We start from the raw sequence: 26316 nt of genomic DNA, 5'->3' as shown, positions 1-26316 counted from the left end.
CTGCTCACCTGCTGTATGGCCGGGTTCTTAACACGCCGCGGACCTGCAGCGATCTGCGGCCCGGAAGTTGGGGACCCCCGCCCGAAATGATCATTATGCATGTTAAAATATGAGACTCAGAAACCTACATTGTTGAGTTCTTAAAGGCAGGGAAAATACCTCAGTTATCTTTGTACTCCTCAGAGCCAAATATACAGGAGATATTCAACAAACATATACTTGAACTAATGTTGCAGTCTAAAGCTATTTCCTATTTGCTTGATTGTTATGTATAGTATTCATTAAAACTCAATTCTATCACTAGACAACTAGTTAATCTGTAATTTTGGTGTATAGTTTACCTTTCATTTGCATAGAATGTGTATCTTACCAGCTGTGGTCTATTATGCCCTCTTATGCTGCCAAGAATCTATATTCTGTAAGTAATTTTCAGCTGAGTCCTTCAGGCTTTGAGGCAGCGTAAAAAGGGGTATGGACTTGGAATTGGAAGAGCTGTGTTTGTGTGGTCTTTGATAATTAAATAAAAATATCTAAGAATCAAGTTTATAATTTGTAAAGGTTGGTAACATTTTGTAACTCTATTAACTTCATAGTGTTGCTGAAGCTCAATGATATTCTGTGTAAGAAAGCCTACTGTAGCAAAGGCTGTTGTTACTATGTTGCCCAATAATTTAAACAATGTTTCTACGTCTTCCTAAAAAGTTTAAATATGCTGCTGTATCAATTTGCTGCTTTAAAGCATATGCAAATGTATTGGAATAGAAAACGCACAGCAGAAAAACATTAAGTAGATGCACAACATTAATTCATTCATCACGTTTATACAGCATCTACATTTATAACAAGCCAGGCATTGTGTGAAAACTAGTGATTAAATAAATTCAAGCCTGTCCTCGAGAGGTTTAGTTCCTTTGGGTATATTAATAAATAGCAAGCGGCCCCATTTCGCATCAAACTCTCTTGTGCGTCATAAGCTGTCTGGGACCAGCTTGAAATTCGCGCGGGCTGTCTCTTTAACGTGTAATAGAACTCTGATTGCATCGATCACAGGCTCATTACCCTCTCTCACCCATCGGTCTCTTTTCTATCCCGGTTACTACCCTCCTACTTGTGTCAAGTCGTGGGGAGCGCAGATGTTAGTAAACGTTGGCTTTGATGTGTGCCGGCACCTGACCCCGGGGCTTCCCGCTTGCCAGGTGGCGGAGGCCAGGCTCTCTACGGAGCGGGCGGAGCCTCGGGGCTCGGCTGGCCATGCCTGAAGCGCGGGGTTTGAGTGGGCCGTTGTTGTAGTGACCGCGAGGCGCTGCCGCTCCGGGCAGACGGTTCCGGGTGCCGCACGGTCCTACGGCGCCCCCTCCCTTCTCCCGATTCCCCACACGGGCAGGAACCAGGAGCCAACCGCTCCTCCCATGGCCTCAGCCCCGGTAAGGACGGGCTGGGGTGCGCCTGCTCAGAGCCGGTCCCGCCGGTTGGGGTCCAGGTCGGGACCGCGCCCACTCCTCAGCTAGGTCCCGAGCCGCTAGCTCCTCGCCCCGGTGACTCGTCCTCTGCCCCTGGGACACCGGGAGCGCAGAGCCCTGGCCGAGCTCCCGGGCACTTCTCCCCGAGTCCCGACAGCCCCGGCAGCTCCATAGACCCCAGAATTCTCTGAGGGTTTCCGTGGAGCGCCTGCGTCAGAATCACCTGCGAGGTTTTTGAAAAGTACCGAAGCCGGGGCCCCGCCTCGCACCTGTGACTGCGTGCCAGAGGGCGGGGCCCCGGATCGTGCATTTCAATGGAGCTGCCCAGGTGGTCCCTCGCGTGCGCTCGGTTCTGGGAAGCGCGAGTGGAGGATTCGGCCGGCTCTGCTGGGGAAGTTGGCGCTCGGCGTCCCCCTGTAGCGGTGGCCGCGTGTGCTCGCGCGGGGCGTTCCTGCTCCGCACACCCACCTTCGATGCGGCCGTTCCCGGGCCGGCCCCCGGGGGCGGGGACAGCGTTTGGCCCCCCAAATGCGGGGTCAGCATCTGCTTTCAAAACTTGACAACTTTCCTTCCCAGGAGGACCCCGTTCTGCAGCGTTATTTTAAGGGCCACAAAGCGGCGATCACCTCCGTGGACTTTAGTCCCGACGGCAAACAACTTGGTAAGTTTTCTTTTTTTCTTTTTGTGATGAGTCGCTCAACCGGTCGGTACCCTTGCCTTCTGTCCACGCCGGGCCCCCGCGATAACCACTGAGGACCTATGGGTGGAGGTGGTGTTGAAAGCGGCCGAGATGCATTCGGAGCTAGAGTGGGCCCGAGCCGGGGCTACCTTGGTCAGCCTGGCCCCCAGCCCGGCCCCGCAGAGTCGCCTATAGGCCTGGGCCTGGTCGACGACTTTCGCGAACTAACCACCAGGAGGAGTAAGTGGGAAGGGGCGGAGTTTGTCCTCGGCCCGGGGCGGGTGGGGTGTTGGCTGGAGAGTTTGTGAAAAGTTGTGAGACCAGCAGGAGGAAGTGGGGAGAGAGGCGTTGGGGCTGTTCCGGAGGCCGAGCACGGGGTGGTCTTAGGTGACCCCCGGGGAGCCCCCGCGTCTGGAAAAGAGCCGAGCGCCTGCATGAAAGGAGAGACCTGCTGGGAAGTTCGCTTCTACCTGAGCCCGGAATTCCAGCGTCGGGTCCCGCAGCCCTTCCCCTGCGTGGTGGCCCTGGTGGCCGCGTCCGCGCCCCAGCCATGAGGATCCGGATGGCCGTGAGGTGGACGTGGGCAGGCAAAAGCTGCCTGCTGCTGGCGCTTTTAACAGTGGCCTATCTCCTGGTGGAGCTCTCCGTCTCCACTTTCCATGCCGCCCCAGGAGCCGGCCTTACCAAGGAGCGGGGGCCAAGACAGCTCTCAGACTCCGGGAAGAAAGTAGTGGATTTGTCTCGACCGCTTTATGAGAAGCCCCCTGCAGATTCCCATGCACTTGGGGAGTGGGGGAAAGCCAGCAAACTCCAGCTCAAGGAGAGTGAACTGAAGCAGCAAGAAGAACTCATTGAGAGATATGCCATTAATATTTACCTCAGTGACAGGATTTCCCTGCACCGCCACATAGAGGATAAAAGAATGTATGAGTGTAAATCCAAGAAATTTAACTATAGGAGACTTCCCACCACTTCTGTTATCGTTGCTTTCTATAACGAAGCCTGGTCGACTTTGCTCCGCACCATCCACAGTGTTTTAGAAACTTCTCCTGCAGTCCTTTTGAAGGAGATCATCTTAGTCGATGACTTGAGCGACAGAGTTTATTTGAAGACACAGCTTGAAACTTACATCAGCAATCTCGATAGAGTTCGCTTGATTAGAACAAATAAGCGGGAGGGGCTGGTTAGGGCCCGTCTCATTGGGGCCACTTTTGCCACTGGGGATGTCCTCACTTTCCTGGATTGTCACTGTGAGTGTAATACTGGCTGGCTGGAGCCACTTTTGGAAAGGATTGCTAAAGATGAAACGGCAATTGTTTGTCCTGTTATAGACACCATTGATTGGAATACTTTTGAATTCTATATGCAGACTGGGGAGCCCATGATTGGTGGGTTTGACTGGCGTCTAACGTTCCAGTGGCATTCTGTCCCCAAACATGAAAGGGAGAGGAGGAAATCGAGAATTGACCCAATCAGATCACCCACCATGGCTGGAGGACTGTTTGCTGTCAGCAAAAAATATTTTCAGTACCTTGGAACTTATGACACTGGGATGGAAGTGTGGGGAGGTGAAAATCTGGAGCTGTCTTTTAGGGTGTGGCAGTGTGGAGGTAAACTGGAGATCCACCCCTGTTCTCACGTGGGCCACGTATTCCCCAAGCGGGCACCATATGCTCGGCCCAATTTCCTGCAGAATACTGCTCGGGCAGCGGAAGTGTGGATGGATGGGTACAAAGAGCATTTCTACAATCGAAACCCTCCAGCAAGGAAAGAAGCTTATGGCGATATTTCTGAAAGAAAATTACTACGAGAACGGCTGAGGTGCAAGAGCTTTGACTGGTATTTGAAAAATGTGTTTTCTAATTTACATGTTCCAGAGGACAGGCCAGGCTGGCACGGAGCTATTCGCAGTATGGGGATCTCTTCTGAATGTTTAGATTATAATTCTCCTGACAACAACCCTACAGGTGCTAACCTTTCACTGTTTGGATGCCACGGTCAAGGAGGCAATCAATTCTTTGAATATACTTCAAACAAAGAAATAAGGTTTAATTCAGTGACAGAGTTATGTGCAGAGGTTCCTGAGCAAAAAAGTCACGTGGGAATGCAAAATTGTCCCAGAGATGGGTTTCCTGTTCCAGCAAACATTATTTGGTATTTTAAAGAAGATGGAACCATTTTTCATCCCCACTCAGGACTGTGTCTTAGTGCTTACCGGACACCTGAGGGCCGACCTGATGTTCAAATGAGAACATGTGATGCTCTAGATAAAAATCAAATCTGGAAGTTTGAGAAATAGAAGAGCAGAACAGCACTTTCGTCCTGAGCTGACAATAGCCTGAGGAAAGTTAAAGAGCCTTCAGAGAGCCTCAGTGAAGATTATGTTTATCAGCATTCACCCAATGGTCATCTGCGAGAGCTCTGTAAAAGCTGTGGATCATTTTGGTAAAAACACTGAAGCTGGGTACACAGAGAGCTGCTGTTTAATATTTCAAAGTGCCTTACTTATGGGTTGTTTTATTTAAGAGCTTTGTCAATATGGTCTCTTCTTAAAGAACTTGACTTGAGATACACAAAACATTTAAGAGCCAGACTTAATGTTAAAGAACATAAAAGTCCATGCAAAACGAGGGATGATTTATGTTGATGGGTAAGTTCACTGCACATCCCATCAAAAAAAAAACAAACAAAACAACTCAGAAATGTGCAGTTTGAGCTATTGCTATTTTTATTGTACATAGAATTTGAATTTCCTTTAGCCAGCACATTAAATTTTAGGTTTTGTTTATTTTTTTAATTCTAATTTTCCTTTACTCAAATAGAAATCAAGGAAAGTTAATCTTAAGGAGAAAGACCTGGTTTAGACATATGTGTCATTAGATGTGAATTTGAATGTGAGTTTAGAGGTCTTTTTAACATACAGACATCTCAGAAAAATATACCCATATCTGAATGAAATGAGAGATATTTACATTCCACACTGCAAACTTGAGCTATTGGACTTAACTGATCTATATTGATACCTCACATCACTCTGATTTTGTAAGCTGTCCTCTCTGTGAACTTGTGTGTGTAGGGCATTTTCTGATTGCACTTAAGTTATGAATGTATTGGAGAGGGACTCATTCAAAATACTGTGCTTCTCTTTGTTAGTGCTTAATCACTTAAAGTAAATGCTTAATCACTTAAAATTAACACAATAGAGGACAGCTGCATTTACTGAAATATATGAAACTGAAAGTGGACCCGCTTCTACAAAGGCTGCGGAACTCTCCTACAGAGTTCTTGCTGATTAGGACTTTTAAGGATCAATTTTAAGAAAACAAGGGGAAAAGATAGCCTTGGCAATGGTGGATGCTGCCTTCCAGGCTGTTTTCTGCACCTAATCCTGAGCCTGGTGCTTAGGCAGCTGTCAGTACTTGTGGGTGAATGACTAACTGACTGAATGAATAAATGGCTCAGCCGATGATTGTGACTTTGGTCAAGTCATTTGATTGACTTAGTTTGGGCCTCAGTTTCTCATCTGTAAAATGTGGGTGCTGGAGCAGGTCTTGAAGATCCCTCCAGCTCTGAAATGTTATGCTTGTACATTCAGTCACTGTGCAATCTTTACAACACTTTTATTTCTTCCCTGCTAAAGTAGGTAATGTTGTTGAGCAACATTCAGTCCAGTTATGAAGCTGGAAAAGAGAAATGGTTTTAAAAATTAAGTGAGCTGAGCTCAACTGAAGTGGTTTATTTTGGATTGAATGGAAAGTTGTGGTCAGTGTTTGTATTCATTTTATTTTGACAATTGCTGAACCAATTTTTGTTTTTTATCTTTAATCTTTCAAATTCTAAAAGTAATCTTTTGGGTTAAGAATATGAATATTTTCCAAACTAAATTATGCAAGAAGTAAACATACTTTAAAAAAATTATTTTTACTGGTTTTATTCCAATGTTGTATCCAGAATTCAATCACAGGCTGAATTCAGCATTAAATCTTAATTAGTTCATTGTGGTCTAGATTAGTGAAAAATGCACGCTCCATAAAGCATCAGTCTACAGTACTCGGAAGTTGTTTTCAGTGTCTACTTGATGACTTGGAGAGTAGGAACTTTGCAAAATCTAAATTTAAGAAAAGTTTGTAGTATAACCATTTCAAAAAGTAAAATTGCTATGTATTTCGAGTATTTTGTTTCTCTTTTGTTTCTTAAAATAAAAGTGTGTTAATAACTTTCTGTATGTTATGTAGCAAAGAATTGTCCAGATTCCATGTGCAGTGTGCATGGCCCTGGTCACAATTTAGGAGGGTTTGTAATCTGCTCTGATTTGGTTAATTGGCAGCAGATATGCTCCTAAACCCACCCTCACCCCTTGCTCAGTCTGCCTTTTTGACTTTAAAATCACCCTTTCTCTTTTTATTTATTTTTGTTGTTCTTCTTAGCCCCCTATCAAATGGGAAACTAAGACATATTCTAAATGTACTTACTGGAATTATTTTTATTCTAGAATCTTGCTACTCCCATCGAAAGAAAAAGGGAGCATTGAAAAGTAAAGCACTTAATTCTTACCTTTTGCCTAAATTGCAGGGTGTGACCAATTAATCTTTTTGGAAGAAATTTTAGGATAGTGTTTTATTTATATCAGTAATTTGGAATCAGTGGGCTCTTCATTCCTCACAGTAATGTAGGTAACAGAAGAATGAGACCCAATTTTCATATATAGGCATTTCCAATTTAATTCCTAAAATACACTGTAAAACTACAAAGTATATTTTGATTGCCTACTTATAATTTATTGGTACCAAAGCTCTCTTTTGCGGTAGATAATTAAGAGTTGATCTTTTAAGTTAATTTACATGCTTAAAAACAGTTTATAAAAAATTTGGTAGACAAGAAGTTTCAACTTTAAATGGTCACTATGTTATTTAGTGTTCAGTTCTATGAATGGGTTGACTAAATAGTCATTTTTAGCAGCCATTTAAAAAAATGATAATCTAGTCATCTACAGGATCTCTATAACTCAAAATAACTTGCTTGTAAAAGAAAATTTGTCTATGCACCCAGTAGTAGGCTCCTGAGTATTCATTATATGTTGGCAAATCTAACTTTTCTAGGTTGATGATAGGAGGTTATTTTTCAGTTGTGTAATTTTAGTTGGTTTAGGGTCTCAATTTTAATTAATAAAATACTTAGTTTTGACTTGTTTGTCCTTTTCTATTGATGTTTTAATGTTTTTAAATGAGCACAAAGAATGTTGAGGTTCACATTAATCTCTTTTGAACGATGAATTTCTGTGTGTGTGATGAGCGGTTTCCATCCTTTTTTCCTTTCATTAATGGTATTTGCAATATTAAGACATATAAAATAAAATGTGTGCCTAATTATTTTTGCAAATGGATTCTGGTGATTTAGGTCTCTGGGGTCACTCTTCCTGTGTACACATTTATTGATGGTAAAAGAAGTAAGTTAGCTTGTAATTATTTTACTTATTTGACAATGCATGCAGTAGAATATTTTAAAAAGTTGAATTTCATGTATTATTTTGTGAAGTGTCATGAACCAGCAAGTATTCTGAAGTGGTGTTAACACTATTCATGCATTGACTACTCATAAACAAACTGGAAATGATCGGAGATCTCTGGGACAAATTGGGGACACTATAAAAGGAGGCTAGTGGATACGTGGGCACCTTAGCACAAATTTCAGAACCCTGTGCCACAAAGAAATATGTCTGTGCTGTAAACTGCATAGCTTCGCATTTCCCTCAACCTTCTCTCTGCATCACCCTGTCCCTAAGTGCAATTCCTGTCCACCAGTAGCATCTTTGTTCCTCTTCTAGTGATTCCTGCCAAACGCCCTCCACCCCTGCCTCTCCCTGCCCTGAAACACTGCCTGAGCATCGCCAGCCTAAGGACCCCACTTTATGTATCAGATGTCTTATAGCCACATTTAGCGTATGTGTAGTCAAGCTAAACATTTTCACTGATCTTTTGTTTTTTTAATGTACAGTTTAAAATATTACTATAACTATATGTTATGATCGTCCTAATAATGAGTACTATAATCTTGCCAGTAAGTTTCTAAGTGACTGCAACCCTATGCAAATCATTTCATCTCTCTGTGTTTCAATTTCATGAATGTTAGAAAAAACTGGAAACTCCGTAGAGACAATATTAGTGGCTGCCAGGGCCTGGGGGAGGCAGGAACAGAGAATGATTGCTAATGAGGATGGGTTTTTTTGGAGGGTGTGGTGTTGGTGATGAGAATGTTCTGGAATTAGATAGTGACAATGGTTGTACAACTTTGGGCAAAACACCGAATTGTACACTTTAAAGGGGTGAATTTGTGGTATGTGAATTGTATCTCAATTAAAAAAACACTTCAGGGTAGAAAAAGAGGCTGGAGAATTTCATGTGTCTCAGAAAAGATTGCTCTTTTCTCTGTCCTCTGTGCATACTAGACTTTAAAACAGGCCAGCAGTATTTATTGTTGACACTTGCATCATGCTGTAATTCAGAATTAAGGAAGTTAGGTAAATATGTGAATCTCCCAGCTTCGTATGAGGGTGCAGGTGGAAACCAGTTTGTATTGGAGTTTTTTCTTAAAATTTCAAAAAAACCTCAATCCTTTTGAATAGGAGGTAGAGATTATTATAAAAGGTGAAATGAGTTCCCAGAGTATATAATTGTCCGTGGCAGAACTGAAGACTAGAGAACTCCTTCTAACTTGCTAGTGGTCAGATACTACTTTTCCTTTTGTGCCCAACTTGACCATTTCCCAGTCTGGCTGGGGAGGGATGTCTGCTGCAGGCCAGCAGTGTCCTCAGCTGTCTGATAATCATTCTAACCCATTTATTTACACATATCTAATCCTCTGCATAAAAGGAATAGGAGGTACTCTATTTACTTAGTACTCTTTTTTAAAGTTAATTCTGCTATGTGTCAGGTGCTGTCCTATGCTTGGGTGTACATGCAGAGATGTACAAAACAGGTGTGCTTCTTAGGATGGTATGAAGAATTCGCGGTCCAGTGATAGAGACAGATACTAACAAGTAAACATACAAATCGTGTGCAGATACAACTTGAAACTGGAAAACAATCAAATGCTGTGAAGAAAAGGAACAAGGTTCTTTGAGGGATGAAAACTGGGGCAAGGTACTTAAGTTTATAGGGTCAAAGAACACTTCTCTGTGGAAGTTAGATTTAACTCAAGACCTAAGGGAGGAGCTAGCTAGGCAAAGACTAGAGACAGAATAGAATAAGCAAAAATCAAGGGTGGGAAAGAGCTTGTTCTTGATCAAGGAAATAAAAGAAGGCCAGAATGGGTAGAGCCTGTAAACAAAGGAAGAAAGAGAGCTTTGGGAGGTGAAATTGCAGGGGGAGGCGGAGGCAGCTTGAGTTAAGTCTTTGGAGGCTATAGTGGGTTAAAAGGTGACCCTCCAAAAGATATGTCCATGTCCTAATCCCTGGAACTTGTAAAAGTGACTTTATTTGAAAGAAAAGGTCTTTGCAGATGTAATCAAGGATCTTGAGCAGAGATCCTCCTGAACTATCTGGGTGGGCCCTAAAATGAGACATACAGAGGAGATAAGAGGAGAAGGCCACATGAAGTCAGAGGCAGAGATTGGAATGATAGAGCCACTGGCCAAGGAGCTCCTGGAGGCACCAGACGCTGGAAAAGGCAAGGAATGAAATCTCTAGAGCCTTTAGAGGGAGTGTGATCCTGCCAACACCTTGATTTTGGACTTCTGGCCTCTAGAACTGTGAGAGAATAAATTTCTGTTGCTTTAAGCCTCCAAATTTTTGGTAATTTGTTATGGCAGCCACAGGAAACTAAGACGGCATGTTTTAGGCTTTTGTTCTGAGAGTCATGGAAATTTGTTGAAGGATTTTAAATGAGGGAATGATACAATCTGATTTATACCTCGAAAAATTCGCTCTGGTTACTACATGGAGATTGAACCACTGTGAGTAGAGAAATCAGTTAGGAGCTATTATAGTAATATCAGCAGGAGATGATGGTGGTTCAGACTAGGATGGTGGTCTTCAAACTAGGTGGTAGCCTGGGAAGGAGAGAAATTTGGGAGTTACTAGCATACAAATGGTATTTAAAGTGATGGGAATAGATGAGGTCACCTGGGAAAAACATAGAACACTGAGGGCAAACGGTCCATTTCTGAGTCCTAAGGCTCTCCATACTTTGGATCAGAAGAGGAGATGACAAAAGAATCCAAGAAGGAATAGTTGGAAAAATAGGAGGGAAACCCATTATAGTAAGGTATTATGAAAGCCAAGGTGTAGATAGAGTGGACTAAAAAGGTAGAAGAGAGAGAAGAAGATATTAAATAGTCATTAGAAAGAGTGGGGAAGGGAATTATTATAGAATTGAGCAACGCTGGGCAGCGTGGAAGATCTGTGTGCAATTAGCAATCATGAATTTATAGTATTTCCAGTCTTCCTGGAAGCGTGTCTAGCGATTCTCACTGGCACAGATATAGTCTCAGAAAAGGCAGAGTGACTGGGATTTTGCCAGGGGAATTTAAAGGAAGGAGGAAAAGTCAAAGGATTGAATATATGTGTAAGAAGGGGTTTATAATTTGGATAAGGAGAGAAGTGAGGATTATAAATCAGATAGTGAAATGAAGATAGTGAAAGAGAGCCTCAGTGGAGAACATAGGTCAGTGGATTGGAGTTCTGGATGAGTTAGAAGCTCATCCAGAAAAGAAGCTATAAGAAAAGCATGTTGTCAAAGGGTAGTGGGTTTCATTTAGCAATCAGGGAACTGTTGGTTCTGCTGTCGACAAGATCCAGGGTTTGACCATGGAATGGGCTGCTGAGGAAGCATGGAAGAAAAGGTCTTTGGAGAGGCCTGGTTGTCTCTGTAGTCTGAAATATTCTTCACCACCTCACTCTGGTTGGCTGGCTCCTTCCTTTCCTTCACGCCTCCACTTAAAATGCCACTGATTACTCCATCTGAATAAAGTATTCTATGCCCATGAAAAATTCTCCTGTGACATCCTGCTTTATCTTTCATGTCTCTTAGCACAATTTAAAGTGATATGTTTGCCTGCTAGTTGACTTGTTTCCCTCTTCTCTGCTTAAATTTAAGCCTATACCAGGGCTCCCTGTTTTACAAATAAAGTAGTTCAGCACAAAGAGGCACATGGAAAAGTGCTGGCAAGATAATCATTGGTCTTTGCTTTGGGTGTTATCATGGCTAAAGCAGATTTTGCTGGGAGAACGGTGATAGGTGTACTGTTCATATGGCTTTGGAGAAAGATGATATTTTCTTCCATTAAGATCCTGTGTCTGAGATGCAATATAGATTTTAGCACTTGAAAATGCTACCTGAGTCAAGAGCTCACCTGTAATTTTCAGACAAGTTCGTGACCTGCCAGCATGTTCGATTTTGCGTTTATTGAAATGTTCATTAAAGCAATGCCTCTACTGAAACCCAGAGAAGTTACTTAAATGAAATAAAGCTTCACACAAACTTAAATTAAAAAAAAAAAAATTAAGCTCCCTATTCAGAGATTTTTGCCTATATCATTACTTAGGACTCTCCCCGCCCCGCCCACCATGGCTTACATGTGGTAGGGGTGAGATATCTGTTGAATGAACTAGTAATACCAGGAGTTAGAATGGAGAGAAAGACTGTGACCTGAGGTAGGTGAAGTGTGAAAGAGAAACTTGATGTCCCCGAACAGAGTCAAAGTGTAAGTAGGTTAGTAGGAGGAGGGATTTTCAGAGAGGATGATGTGTATACAAGAGAGATCATGTAGTGGGTGTTTCTCTGGCCCGTGGTAGCTTTGGGGAAGGAGTGCAGGCATGGGTACCAGGGTCAGCTAAGGAGCTACCTGGAGCATTATGGGAGAGAGTGCAGAGTAATTGATGATCAGAGAGGCTGAAGGCTTAAATTCCTGGTCATGACTGGAGGAAACAGAGTATGAAGCATGGTGGATTTATACTCAATAGCCTCTTGGAAGGTGGTGGGCTCTTGGGTTTCACAGGATGAGTTGGAAGGTGATCAGAGAGGAGAGGATGGGAAAAAATGACCACCTATGAAATACCATCCCTCTTTATGCAGACAGAAACTGGAAGTTGAGTAACTTTGCTGAGGCGGTATAGCTAGTTAGCAGCAGAGCCTGGCTGAGCCTGACTTCCAGTCGGCCTCTGGAACCACACACTCTTTTCCATTAGGGCAGTTTCCCAGAGGGCCACACTTAAGTTTATACAAATGTTAGGAGAGTTTAAGAGCATTTTCATGTGACATGCACAATCTGAGCTGCACTTTAGAAGTTTCCATTTAAAATGATATATTTTAACATTGATGTTGTCACCTTTTCCTCTTTTTGTGTTCAAGGTTACCCTGTCCTTGATTCATTCCCTGTTTAATCTGTGGGATGTTTGTAGAGTAAATGACAGTGTAGGACAAGTTTATATCTCCTTTTTCTTTCTGAATAGAGGCAGAATGAAATTGTGAATTTTTAAGTTATTTTCCTCACAGTGAAACCATAATTAAAGTTTGCCAGAAATTCTTTTTCTATTCTGGTTCTTGATGGCAACCTGTGTAGCAGATTTACTTAAGTTCCTCCTACTATTATAGTTTTAAAAATTGCTCCCAAGCGCTAAAGTAAGCTCGGGTACGCACTGAGAGGCAGTAGCAGAGTGCAGTATTTCTCAGATTTCCACGTATATCAGAATTGACAGAAAGTGATCAAAAGTTCAGATTCCTGGGTCTCACTCCAGAGAATGTAACTTACTAGAAATACACGTTTTTAACAAGGTCCCCAAGTAATTCCAGTGGGGATAATCAGTAAATCCCCAGAGCTTCTCCAAGCACTGGGTTCTTGGTTAAATGCACAGGCTGTGGAGTCTGATAGACCCGGTTAAACACGGAGCTCTACTCCTTTCCATCTGCGTGACTCTGGGCAAGTTACATCACCTCACCAAGCCTCATTTCCTCATCTGTAAAAAAGGGATAATGATAGTCACCTACCTCATTGTGAGGATTATGTAAAAGGATGTTTACCAAGTTCTTAAAAGTACTTGGCCCACAGTGACAACTCGAGAAGGGTTTGTGTTGTTAAGATTGTCACCCCTCGTCGAGATACAGAATTTGAATAAGTTAAATTTCTCCACATTGTCATTACTAAAGATTATTCTTAAAGCAGTCACAGCTCCTTTGAGGCTCTGCTTACACCAGCAAGCCAACTACTTAGTGTCAGCTAGCAGGAAAATTACTGCCTCATTCAGACAGGAGTTTGAAGTCAGTGCCATCACTTAATTATACTATTACGTAGTGCTTGGATTGTACAAACTATTCCGAAGGTGTTAGATAGGGTATTAAAGTTTATCTAGTTACGGTTAGAATATTTTTATTGTGCAACCATCTCCCTTCCGTCTGGGTTTATGGATGTGTATGTCTGGGGATTACATTTTATTTTTCTTTTCCTAAAGATAACTATAGTGAACTTCTCTTAGGTTTCCTTAGAAGATTTCCTTGTTTATATTTTCCTGAAGAAGGTGGTCCAGTGTTTCTGTTGTGAACCAAAGACCAGCATGAACCTGGAAATGCAGCAGAAAGTACAAAACCGTGGTGCCCTCAAACTAGAGAGCTGAGTTTCATTCTGGTAGTGGGTTTTAAAGCAGAACATAATGAGGGTAGGAAATATATTGAGGGACTTCTGAAATAATTGAAAAATTCAAGAATTTCTATACAGAGGTGATTGAGTTATTAGGACTCTCTTGATTATGGAATGAAAAGGCCTAAGGAATATAATCCAAATTTATAAAGTTGTGAAAGATACTGTATTATGAACATGGACCTTTTTAGTAAATTCTAAAATATGGACTCTTTGACCCCTCAATAATTCTTTTGGGCATTTATCACAGTGTTATTTTGCATATGTTGGAAACGACATATGTACATTGCAGCATCATTTGTAAACAACCTAAACAGGGTAGACTGGTTAAATAAGTTAAGGTATAGCTACACCATAGAATACTATGCAGCTATTAAAAAGACTAAGGCCAACTTCTGCCTCCAGACATGATAGTAACTGGTAACCAAACTTGCCCTCCAGCTTAAAACAACTGTAAAACGAGACAGAATATATGAAGCAACTGTTTTTGGGCATTGAGCAACAGGGAATGTAAACCAGTGAACTTCTGGCAAGGAAGGTGAGTTCCTCCCTACCGCCATGGCCTTGGCTTTCTCCCTGGGGGCACTCTTCCTGCTGCACAGCAGAGGTAGAGCAAAGCGGAGCAGAGGTCTTCGTTCTTCTGGCTGTGTCCGGACTGAATGTGTGTGTCAGGGTTCCTGAGAAGCTGCTGCTGAGTGGGGTACATGGCATCAGATGTCTGTGGGGCCTGCTGCAGTTTTGGCTGAGGTGCAAGTTGAGAGAGTGTGAGGTCTAGCGGAGACCCCTTCCTGCCGGGCTGGAAGAGGAATGGTGAGCCCAGTGACCATGCCGGGCTAGAGCGCTCCAGCTCTAGCTCAGACAAAGGGGAGATCTTGCCCAGCACCTCAGGCGAGACACCAGGAAGGCCAGGCCTTAGGCATCAGGACCACATCTGAAATAAAGGGCATGCCCGAAAACTAAATTTAAAACTGAAGTAGATTCGCTCTAACAAAGAATAAAACCAAGCCTGGCAAGATCGAAAGGAGTAAAACTGCACCCTGAACTCTAGTTAGTAGCACCGCTTTTTGCAGGGGTGTGGGTTAGTGATTCTGAAACCGTTTGTGTGCTGTAGACTTGAAAAAAATATATTGAGTGTAACGTGAGCCAGATTTTTTACTGTGGGGGAAGAGAGTTATAAATGTAGGAAGAGGGAGGGCTGGAATGTATTCGGTGCTGTTAGATTGAATTAGTTATCAATATGAACTCATGGTTTTTAATATCTTTATCTTCATTTCTACATATTGATAGATACAGCTTTCTATTTATATCTGATTTCCTAGTTCTGCCTGCTGAGATTTCTGTTTATACCTTATTTCTTAGTTCTGTTAGCTGTCACAACAGTAGCAATGAGCAAATATAGTTTCCAGATCTTGGTTTCTAAATACCACTCTCTATTAAGAGTAATCGGAGCTTTTTGGGGAAAAAAGACCTATTCCAGGGCTGGAGCAGGGAAAGTACATCTTGGAACATCTTGTAATTCTAGAAATAAGGAAGTATTCAAAATGATGGACACATATCAGAAGGACACAGAGGCCAGCTTTAAGGGGCTCTTACTAGCCAAATCTGGAACAATATGAGTCAAAGTAAATAATGATAGCTTTGGATTATAACCCACTGAGTATAATCTGAGTTCACACTGATATAAACAAGTATTTGAATAAGTAGATAAGTGGAGAAAAAGAGAAGGTTCTTCCTTAAAATAACAAATTAACAAATTGAACATTAGTTCATTAATTAAACATTAATTAGTAAATCATAGAAAGAATAATGGGTTGGAAAATCATTGAAGGATGCTAAAATTAGTGGGTGATGGACTTCCCTGGTGGCACAGTGGTTGAGAATCCGCCTGCCAATGCAGGAGACACGGGTTCAAGCCCTGGTCCAGGAAGATCCTACATGCCGCAGAGCAACTAAGCCTGTGCGCCACAACTGCTGAAGCCCACGTGCCTAGAGCCCATGCTCCGCAACACACAAGAGAAGCCAGTGCAGTGAGAAGCCCGCCTACTGCAACGAAGAGTAGCCCCTGGTCTCCGCGACTACAGAAAGCCCTCTCAAAGCAACAAAGACCCTACGCAGCCAAAAATAAATAAATTAATTAATTAAAAAAAAATAAAATTAGTGGGTGACAGTTTATTGAGGAAGAGGATATTTATATAGTTTACAGTATCTCCCGACAAAATACTAATTAATTACAAAGGGGAAAAATACTAACTTTACAAGGCAAAAAACTACCTAAGCCGAGTGATCAAAATTAATCTCACCAGTACTGGAACAGATATCAAGCGTACCCTGATGTGATGTACTGATAAAGGCACAACATAATTTTTGTGGTGTTCTTGTCAAAAATGTATATCCTGAATCTGATGGCAAGGAAACAACAGGAAAAAACAAACTCATTTAAAAAGAGATCAGATTTGTGATTACCAGTGGCAGTGGTAGGGGAAGGGAGATTTGGATGGAGGTGGTCAGAAGGTACAAGCCTCCAGATGTAAGGTAAATAAGTACTAGGGGTGTATAACTATAATTGACCTGCTGTACATTGTATATAAAAGCTGTTAAGAGAGTAAACTCTAAGGGTTCTCATCATGAGGAAAAATATTTTTTTCCCTATTTCTTTACTGGATCTATATGAGATGGTGGATGTTCACTAAACTTATTGTGGTCATCATTTGATGTGTGTAAGTCAAATCATTATGCTGTACACCTTAAACTTATACAGTGCTGTATGTCAATTATATCTCAATAGAAATGGAAGAAAAAAATTAAAATAATCCAGAAAAAAAAGTGATTTGACACACATATTTGCTTAAGCCCATGGGAGGATACTCAAGAAAATGAGTATCCTCTCTCCTATGTGCTTAAACAAATATGTTAACTATGCCTCTAGGAAGGGAAACCAGGTGGCCAAGGGCTGGAAGGAAATTTGGTAAATACTCTTATAATACTAGAATTCTGCATCATATACATTTATTACCATTAGAAAAGATAAGATAATTTAACAACAAATGCAATAATTGGGAGGCGGTACCATCTCTTTCCAGAAAAAGGTATTCCTCGCAAAGCAAACCTCCAGTTAACTGTAGTTGATTTTGGTTAAATCAATGAGAGAGCTCGGGTTGAGGAAAGAAAGTTATTGCTACTTACGGTGACACAATAACTGTTGGCCTTTTGGACATTGTGGAGAGCAAACCATTAGTATGCTCTTTGTTGTCACCTCCAGAGACCTGACACTGGCCTAGGTGACTGTGGACTTTGTTCTTTCTTTTGTCCTAACGAGGATTTCTTGAAACTATAGATTATTGTTATAAAATATAAATAATTTTTCTTTTTAATGGGTAGATTTACTAGTTAAATTTTTAACTTCCTCCCTTTGATAGTTTATCTTAAAGTAGATGAGTCAGATGACGATTAGGTACAAGCTTTGACATTTTAAATGATGTGGTAATGTTTATAGAGGGTGTGGTTCACTAGAAACGTATGAAAGCAAATTCCAGGTTGACACTGTACAGCATTGACACCAATAATCAAATACCTTTTATTATCGTGGTATTAGGGTTTGGTGGGGCAGGGTTAAGGAAGTAAGGAGGGAAATTCAGTGTTGGTTTTCATAATTTCCAATAAGAATGCATTCGTGGGATTTTTGTCGATTGTTGGTCTTTTTTTCTGTTTTCTTGAAATTTGGAAGAAAATGTAGAGTGTACCTTGAGCCACACAGTTGTAATTGGGACATCCCTGCTTCTAGTGTTTCATAATTATTAGGGCTTGGAAATGCCACCTTGCGATAAGGTTTTGCTGTCGTTTAAACCATGTGTTCATTCTGCCCTCTCATCACTTCTCTTTAGCGGGCCTCAGGCTGATCATAGCCAAGTGTTGCTTTAATGTGGGTATGTAGCCGTCAACTCTAAATTTATGATTTCTGAGCATCCACTCTGCTTAAGATGTCCTTTTCCTTTTCTGACAAAATATGTAAAGGCTCAAGTCCTGTGGCACCTTCTCAGTTAAGTGTCATGTTCTTATTCCTCTGGCTCTGCCCTCTGCCCCTCCCCCCCCACCCAGCCCATGCCACCCCCAATCAATTGTTGCTTCACCATGATCCTGTAATAACATTTTTTCTGGTCCTTGTCATATTGAACATTAGTGACCCTGTAAACCGCCTCCCTCCCATTTTCTCCTCAACCCACACCATTCCAGCTTTGATCCCACTGCTTCACTGAAACAATTCTTGTTGCCAAGCCAATGTTTGATCCTCAGGCCTAGGGCTGGCTTCTTGGGCAAATGACGTGTATCGTTGCGCAGGTCTCATGCTTGGTTTAATGCCCTGCTATCATGGTCTTGAAATTCTTAATGATTTCCTACAAGGGCCTCCACAGTTACACTGGACCCCTCAAATTATGTAGCTGGTCGGGTTCAGGCCTGATCTTAACCAGGTCTCTTCAAAGCACTTGACACAGCCCATCAGCCTCTTGGAACATGTCCTGAATTCCTGGACACCACAGTCTCCTTGCCCCCTCCTACTCCATTTATGGCTCCTTCCTGTCTCTTTCTTCTCTCCAGGTTAAGTATCTGCACCCTCTTCTTTATCTAGACTCACTGCCTGAGTTTCCAGTCTTTGATGTATTATCTACACTGTTGCTGCTGACAGTAACAAAAATTAAAGCGACAGTAGTAATAGCTACATTTGAGCGTTTTCTATGTGCCAGGCATGTCTTCTGAGTATTATTTCACTTAATACTTTAAATGCCTTAATCTCATTAAATCTCTCTAAGATTTACCTGGGTGTGCACGCCAAAAGCTGGGCACCTTTGTTTCTTTTCTTTCTTTCCCCTTCACATCTAATGTGTTTGCAAGCCTTGTGGACTCTGTCTTTATGATATATCTTGGTTTCGACTGCTTCTACCATTTCCACAGCCTTAGTCCAGACCACCACCTTCTGGCCAGATTATTACAATAGCCTCCTGATTGATTTCCTTCTTCCCGCTGTGTATGCTCCACACAACAGCCAGAGTGAGATTTTTTTGTTCGTTTCGTCTAAACATTTTATTAAAGTGTAAGATATGTACCAAAATTGGACAGCTTGCTGAATTTCCGCAGCTGTGACATGCCCATTTTGCCAACATCCAGAGTAAGAAGCCCTCTTGTGCTCCCTTCTAGCCACTATCCTCCCTCCCTACCACCCACATGATCCCTATGCTGACTTCTAACTCCATAGATTAGTTTTGCTTCTTCTTGAACTTCGTATAAATGAAATTTAATTACACGTTAGGTACACAGTATGAATATACCACAATTTATGTATCTGTTTTACTTTGATGGACAGTTGGGTTTCTAGTTTTGGTCTTCTTTGAATAGTACTTCCACAAACATTATTGTACATGTCTTCTGCTAAACATGCATAAGAATTTCTGTAGGTATATACCTAGGAGTCGAATTTTGAGTCAGATGGTAAGTGTACATTCAGCTTCAACAGATTTCAAAACAATTTTCCAAGGGTGCTTAAAACGACCAGCATTATTTGAGAGCTCCACTTGTTACACATACTCACCAAGATTTGGTACTATTTATCTCTTTTATTGTAGCCATTCTAATGAGAGTGTAGTGATATCTTATTGTGGTTTTAATTTGCACTTTCCTATGACTAATGGATTTGAGCACCTTTTCATATGTTTATCGGCCATTTGCATAGCCTCCTTTATGAAGTGCCTGTTTAAGCCCTTTGCCTATGTATTTGCTTATCGTATTTTCCTGCCTTTCCTTATTGATTTGTAGGCTTCTTTATATATTCTTTATTATATGTTGGATAAATGTATTGTAAATATCTTTTTCCTCTCTGTGGCTTGCGTTTTCACTTGCTTGGCGGTATCTTTCAATGAACAAACTTTCTTAATTTTAGTGTAGTACAAATTATTATTCTTTTCTTTTAGTAATTTTAGTAATTGAGTCATTTTCAGGTATTATCTAAGCAATCGTTGCCTACCCCAATGGCCGTGAAGATATTCCCCTAAGTTCTCTCCTAAAAGCTTATTGTTTTACCGATCACATTTAGATCTGCAATCCATGCGGAATTACTTTTGTGTACAGTGTAAAGTGTAGACGTCAAGGTACATGTTTCTTCCTTGTGAATACCCAGTTGACCCAACATCATTTTTGCGAAGATCATCCGTTTCTCACTGTCAGAGTGGCAGTTTTCTTAAATCAGATCACAGGATCCTCCTGCTTATAATCCTTCAGTGGCTGAGAACTAAATACACACCTCTCACCATGGCTCCTTGCTGGCATCAGCTTCTCTCTGGGCTTCCATCCCTTGTTCTCTTTTTCTCCCCTCCCCTGTGGGCATGCTGGTCTCCTTGCTGTTCCTCAGGCTGACAAGTGCGTTGCTGTCTCGGGCCCTCGCACGTGGAGTCCTCCTGCCCAGAGTGCCCTTTCTTCACGTCTCAGCCTGGATCACTCCTCGTTTCACTCAAGTCTCCGCTCGAATGTCTCTTCCTTGGAAAGGACCACTAACTACCCCATATAACATTAAGATTATGGTCAAAAGGTTGAAGCTTCCACTTATAAGTACTAGGGATGTAATGTACAACATGATTAGTACAATTCACACTGCTGTATGTTACATGTGAAAGTTAAGAGAGTAAATCCTAAGAGTTCTCATCACAAGGAAAATATTTTTTTTCTTTTTCTTTAATGAGAAATATGAAATGATGAATGTTCACTAAACCTATAGTGGTAATCATTTCATGATGTATATCTCAAACCTGGAAGAAAAAAAGAATAAATAATATATAAAAGTCCTCTGAACATGTATGAGATTATAATCTAATGAACCACCTCCTGCTCTGTTGTGATTCCCTGAGGGCGAGAGATTGTGTCTTACTCCCTTTTGTAACTCTTGTTTGTAGCATAATACCTTAGAACTCAAATAGAGTCCCCAATATAATGTACATGATAATTCATTGTTTTCCGTATTTTGTCCACATTAGCCCCAGATAATTCAAACCCTGATTTATTTAATAATTTGATGAGTTATAATGAAATATCAACTTTTTGTACTTTTGAAACAAGGGGGGAGTATACAGCTTATAAACTCACTTTAACTATTTTACATGGGAACATTGCATAGGCCAAGTCCAATGAATTTTATCTATGGCTAAGGACCTTAGAAGGTTTTCAGTGACTTTATATTTCTCTTCTAACAGTAATACTAATTGTATTTCAAGTTTATAAAGTTGTATTTTTTCTAAACATTCTACAGTCTAGACTTAGTGATTCTCATTGACCTGGTTCCTCTCACTGGGGCTATTTTGGGGCTACATGAGTATATAAAATTTGGTTTTAGGGCAAGAGTTAGATCTATCTTTCATTTGTTTATTTCTTCATTCCTTGTTTAAGGCATTTATTTCCACTGTTGATTTCATTTGTTTTCCTTTTCTTAAAGCCTTAAGTTAATGTCTGAAACACCTGACTCTTATTAATTGTAGAATGTCATAACAGAGCAAAAAGTGTGTTTTAAGATTACCTTATCTAGCTATAAAAGACATTACTGGTAAATTAACAAAACTGGAAAGCGGTAAATTAAGGTACTGTCGCTGGTAAATTTTCTGAAGTTGATTACAGTGCTATTGGTATGTAAAAGAATATCTTTATTCTTAGAAAAATACACTTAAGTATTTAGGAATAAAGGTGCCATGATGATGAATTTACTTACCCCAAAATCGCTTAGGAAGAAAAAATTGTGTGTGTGTATGTGCACACGCACATACATGCTTGTGTGCAGAAAAAGAGTGAGCACAGGAGCAAATTATAAACCAAATGGGGCAAAATAGTAACAACAGGTGGATCTGGTAAAGGGTATATTAATGTTCTTTAAACTATTATTATGACTGTTCTGCAACTGTGAAGTTGTCTCTGCATAAGCAGTTTAAAAAAATCATTCTCATCCAGCCCTCTCAGGAAAAGCATTCAGTCCTTATGACACAAAGATTAAGTTACTTTCTCAGTCAACCTGAGAGAGACAGAACCGATTCCTAGTCCTGTGTCTATGTTGTATTGTGCTGCCTTCTTCTAGTAAATAGTCATTGAGTTCTAACCAAATACAGGGGCCAATAATCCTGCTCTGTGGCTACATAGGACACAGCGAAGCTTGCGTGTTAGTGATGTGGCTTTGGGTTTCTTTTACAAATGTTTTTGCCATTACTTGGTCTGTCTTACAACGTCCAGGCCCCTCTGTTACCTGGATGTCTTGTTCTTAGGTATGCTGCCCATTATAATGAAACATGCCTACATTTGTGTTTTAACACACAGTGGTTTTGTTCTTCTATTTCTTAATAGCTACTGGTTCTTGGGATACGTTTCTCATGCTATGGAGTTTCAAGCCGCAAGCTAGAGCTTTCAGATACGTGGGTCACAAGGACGTTGTAACCAGCGTGCAGTTTTCTCCACTTGGAAACTTACTGGCATCTGCTTCACGAGACAGGACCGTTAGACTCTGGATTCCTGATAAGTAAGAGAAACAAACACCTGTTCTGCTCTGGATTTAGAAATGTGAAAGAGAACTGGAGGCGGGCTGTTCCTTGCGCCCTTCTTGGAATGCCCACAGCCCCGTTACCTGCACATCTTTAGTCTGAGTCACAAACAAGGTGTACTGCCCTTGTCGTAAAGTCAAACTATTTCATACCATTTTTTCCTCATCTTTAACTCATAATTGTGTCTTCTGTTTGAAAACTATTTCTAACTATGGAAATATGCTTAATGTGTCCTAAGGTTTTCTTGGGGTGGGGGCATGATGGTTAGGAAGGGTGATGGTTATCAATCCCTTTATAAATCTGATGTAAGCTTTAGATCGTCTCCCCAGAGAGATATACATCAGCCTGTCTAACCAAGATTTTACAGTTCATTAACCTACTACCACCCATCGTGGATCCTTGAGGGGACTTTGAATCTCTATTAAAAACCCCGGGGCTAGCTATTCTTTGATGCATATCATTCATTTGGGCTCCAGAATTTTCTTGTTAAAGAGAATGTCTGACAAATGTATAAACCCCATTGCATTTGTGCACAGTCCTATCCTGTCATAGCAAACCTCTCTATAAGAGGTTTTTTTAAATCCTGGCTGATAGCCCATCTATTTTAAGCAATTATTGAGACTTGATTATTTTTAAAGTTTTTAAACTCTTAATTATAAAGAATTTCAAGCATACATGAAAATAGAATGAATGGGTAACGTGACAACTCCCTCCCCACATAACCATCCCCCATATCCAGCAGTTATCAGTGTTCTGTCAGTCTTGTTTCATCTGTTCCCCCGTTGCCACACACCTTTTTTTTTTTCTTTTCTGGAATACGTATTTTTAGAACAAATCCCACACATCATATCATTTTCTCCATAAATACTTCGGATAATAAGAAACAAGTGTTTTCCTTCACTCTGTTGTGGCAGGACTTGATTTGTGGTACGTGCATGAACAGGCTCAGGCACTCACAAATGAATGAAAGTTCCAGGGGCATTTCCCTGCCAGTGGGCACTTTCTTCCTGCCACTACCCAAAGGATCTCCATACTGAGAGAGACATCTGAACATTATCCCGAGGTAGCAAACACTACTGAGGAGAAGTGACATATTATGATACTGCAGATGGCAATGTAGAGGGAATTGTAAGGACAAGAGGCTGATTTGGGGTCCAAAAGTGAAAGCATTTTTAAAAATCCTTCACTTTAGGAATTTAGGACTAGTGGTTTGTTATTTTCAGCACAGCCTCAGTCTCCCATTGCTAATTCAGGGAAATCTCAGTAAACTGCACAAGGGTAGATGAGCTAAAAACACACTGAATCATTAACTTGTACTGGCTAATCTAAGTACGACAATGAGGCTTGTGTAGACACGTCTAGTTCCTCTTCCTAAATCAGATCATAGTGGGGCCAGGGCAATAGTGGGTCATGGCAATGAGAAGGAAACTGACTAACCAGTTACCTATTGCTGCATAACAGTCCTCAAAACTTAGTAGCTTAATACAATAACTATCATTTCTCACAATTTTATGGGTTGTCTGGATGACTCCTTTGCCCCATTGATGTTGGCTCTTACTCACGCAGCTTCATTAAGCTTGCAGCTGGGCTGGCAGGTCCAATGCCTCCCATTCAAAGGCAGGAGAAATTGATGGATTCCACCTCCCATGGGGAGGAGTGGCGTGTGTGTGCACAGGGATGAGGGGAATTGTGGGCAGCCAGATGAGCAAACACCAGAGCTGGTGACCGGAAGGCTAAGAAAGAATAGTAGGAGCAAGTTCGGAGGCAGGTCTGGCCTGGCGTTCATCACAAGAGAATTTGGGCGGAAAGGGCAGGTAAATGTGTGGGAGGTGGAAAGTCTGTTAAGGCAGTGTGAGGAACTAGAAACCAGTTAAGCACCAGCACAACAAACACTAGGCACTCTTATCTCGGTTTCCTGTGTGCTTCCTGTTGAGACCGGATCTGGATCTGGATCTGGCTGTTGGGTCAGCCTGTAGCCGAGAGAAGTGGCTTTTAGAAAGAATGCAATTAGGAAAGCCACCTGCAGTATGGAGTGCAGAATAAAGATCAGGGCAGACTTTGATGATACCAACTGTCTCTTGGCTTCCTGGCCATGGCAGATTCCAAGTCTTTTCTTTGTTTTCCCTAGGCTTTATACTTAAAATCAGGCCATACTGGTCTTCCCTGGTGGCACAGTGGTTGAGAGTCCGCCTGCCGATGCAGGGGACACGGGTTCGTGCCCCGGTCCGGGAAGATCCCACATGCGGCAGGGCCCGTGCGACATGGCCGCTGAGCCTGCACGTCTGGAGCCTGTGCTCCGCAACGGGAGAGGCCACAACAGTGAGAGGCCCGCGTACCAGGAAAAAATAAAACAAAAAATCAGGCCATAGTGTACTCCTGACTTCTACTCAAAGAACTTTCCCTTGAAACCTCACTGAACTAGTAGTCCCTGAATGTTCCCTCCTATTTTTTTTTAAATATTAATTTTAATTATTCTTGGTATGTCATATATCAGGTGATGGAGATTTATGACAAAGTCACCTCTGCCTTCTACAGGCCACTGGAAGGGAAAGCCAGGATGGATCTAAGAACCATTAAGTATTGACTCTTCCCAGCAGAATTCAGCAAAATGTACTGAGTTCTTTTTCCATGCCTGACCATTGTGCTAGATGCTGGTCTTTTAGAGATGAATAAGTCATCTTTCCTGTCCTCAAAAAATTACTGCCTAATAGGAGAGAAACAGGACTATTTTAAAACAAAAATTACTGTATAATGTAATAAGCAAAATAGATATAATAGAAAGGGAACAATTAAGCCTGTCTGGGTTGGTCAAGGGGGCTTTGCTCGTAGGGGAAAGTAGTCAGGCTAAGAAAGCTGTAAGTACAAAGCCAGAGGTGTGTTTGAAGCAGTGAGACTGTTGTAAGAGTACAAAGGTCAATGCAGTGGCAGGATGTCTCACCAAAGAGCTTGGGCATTGTACTTTTTCTTGGAGAGCAGCCCAGGACACGTTTACACTGGGATTTACACGCTTAGAATTATACATTTAGCAAGGCTGTAAGCACAGTATGTAAGCGACTGGAGGGAGATAAAAGATTAGAGCAGGGAGACCAGTTAAGAGGCTTTTGCAGTAATCTAGGTGAAAGATATTGAGGGTATGGATATCTACCTTAATGCAAGCATAGCTGGGATGGAAAGAAGAGGAGGGATTCAAAAGATATTTAGGAGGTGATAGCAATCTCACTGTCACATTAAATAGGTTTGCTGACCTATCAGATGTTGGGGAGGAGGGGGAGGAGCTGAGTGTAACTTCCAGGCTTCTGCAAATTCTGCTGCCTGATCTTCTTCAAACACTTGTGGTGATTTTTCCCATAAGGCATCACCTGTATAAATATGACTTTCTGAATGGAAAAATTGCTAAGTCTAAATGTAGTATAAATGAAAGTACCTTGGGAACTTGGAAATGCTGACACAAAGTAGCATTTCCCAAATGTCACCATTTAACTCCAGCGCTGTCTACTAGCCTACCCCTAATTATGTCAACATTTTTCCTACTGCTTCTCCTTAAATGCCACACATTATTTTCTCCATCTTTTTTTCCTATTCTCTTTTTCCCACCCTAGCCAAGAAAAAAAAAAGTATCTGAAATTTCAAGGTGTTGAGAACTGAAGGATCAATATGTTATTACCATTTATCTTTTGTTTTGCTTATGAATGTAAGATTGGGTTCAGGGGTGAGCAAGGCCTTAGGTATACCTCAGGATCTCAGTTTGCATTGCTGGTGGGTGAAAGCAGGAAAGTCAGATCACCCAGGGACATTCTGTATAGAGGCAAGTGACATAGGGGACATCTTCCTCCTTCCCAAGCCAGACTGCCAGTCCACACAATTTCCATGTGAGCCCAGTTTGAAAACCCTACCTTAGAGCTCTTCACTTAATGAATCTTAGGTTTTCTAGGTTGCAGTTTATTTAAACTGTATGTTGCTCTCTCTAGAGGAACAACAGGAACTTAAAAT

At 41.5% G+C, this 26316-nt stretch overlaps 2 protein-coding genes across 5 annotated transcripts in view; both read left to right on the top strand.

The window, feature by feature from the left end:
• The first annotated feature begins 1110 nt into the window (after nucleotides 1-1110).
• The window catches only part of POC1B (POC1 centriolar protein B), a 113849-nt gene continuing 88643 nt past the window's right edge, over nucleotides 1111-26316 (top strand). Inside the window, exons 1-3 of one of the 4 annotated variants that reach the window (XM_059080161.2) lie at nucleotides 1111-1424; nucleotides 2037-2121; nucleotides 22133-22304. In XM_059080161.2, the coding sequence (XP_058936144.1) occupies nucleotides 1410-1424; nucleotides 2037-2121; nucleotides 22133-22304 (272 nt within the window). In that variant the 5' untranslated portion in view covers nucleotides 1111-1409. Of the gene's footprint in view, nucleotides 1425-1794; nucleotides 2122-22132; nucleotides 22305-26316 lie in introns of those variants that run through there. The other 3 variants (XM_067009849.1, XM_067009848.1, XM_067009847.1) reach the window with 3 other exon arrangements.
• Nucleotides 2444-7501, top strand: GALNT4 (polypeptide N-acetylgalactosaminyltransferase 4). The gene has a single exon (XM_059080160.2). The coding sequence runs from the start codon at nucleotides 2690-2692 to the stop codon at nucleotides 4436-4438; it is 1749 nt and encodes a 582-aa protein (XP_058936143.1). The 5' UTR covers nucleotides 2444-2689; the 3' UTR covers nucleotides 4439-7501.

Source organism: Kogia breviceps, chromosome 12 (genome assembly GCF_026419965.1).
Source record: "Kogia breviceps isolate mKogBre1 chromosome 12, mKogBre1 haplotype 1, whole genome shotgun sequence".
NCBI classification, from domain to species: domain Eukaryota; kingdom Metazoa; phylum Chordata; class Mammalia; order Artiodactyla; family Physeteridae; genus Kogia; species Kogia breviceps.
This window is presented reverse-complemented; position numbering and strand designations above follow the sequence as displayed.

Coding starts and splice junctions, on each gene's coding strand:
- GALNT4 (XM_059080160.2), top strand. CDS start 2,690: ATGAGGATCCGGATGGCCGTGAGGTGGACGTGGGCAGGCAAAAGCTGC.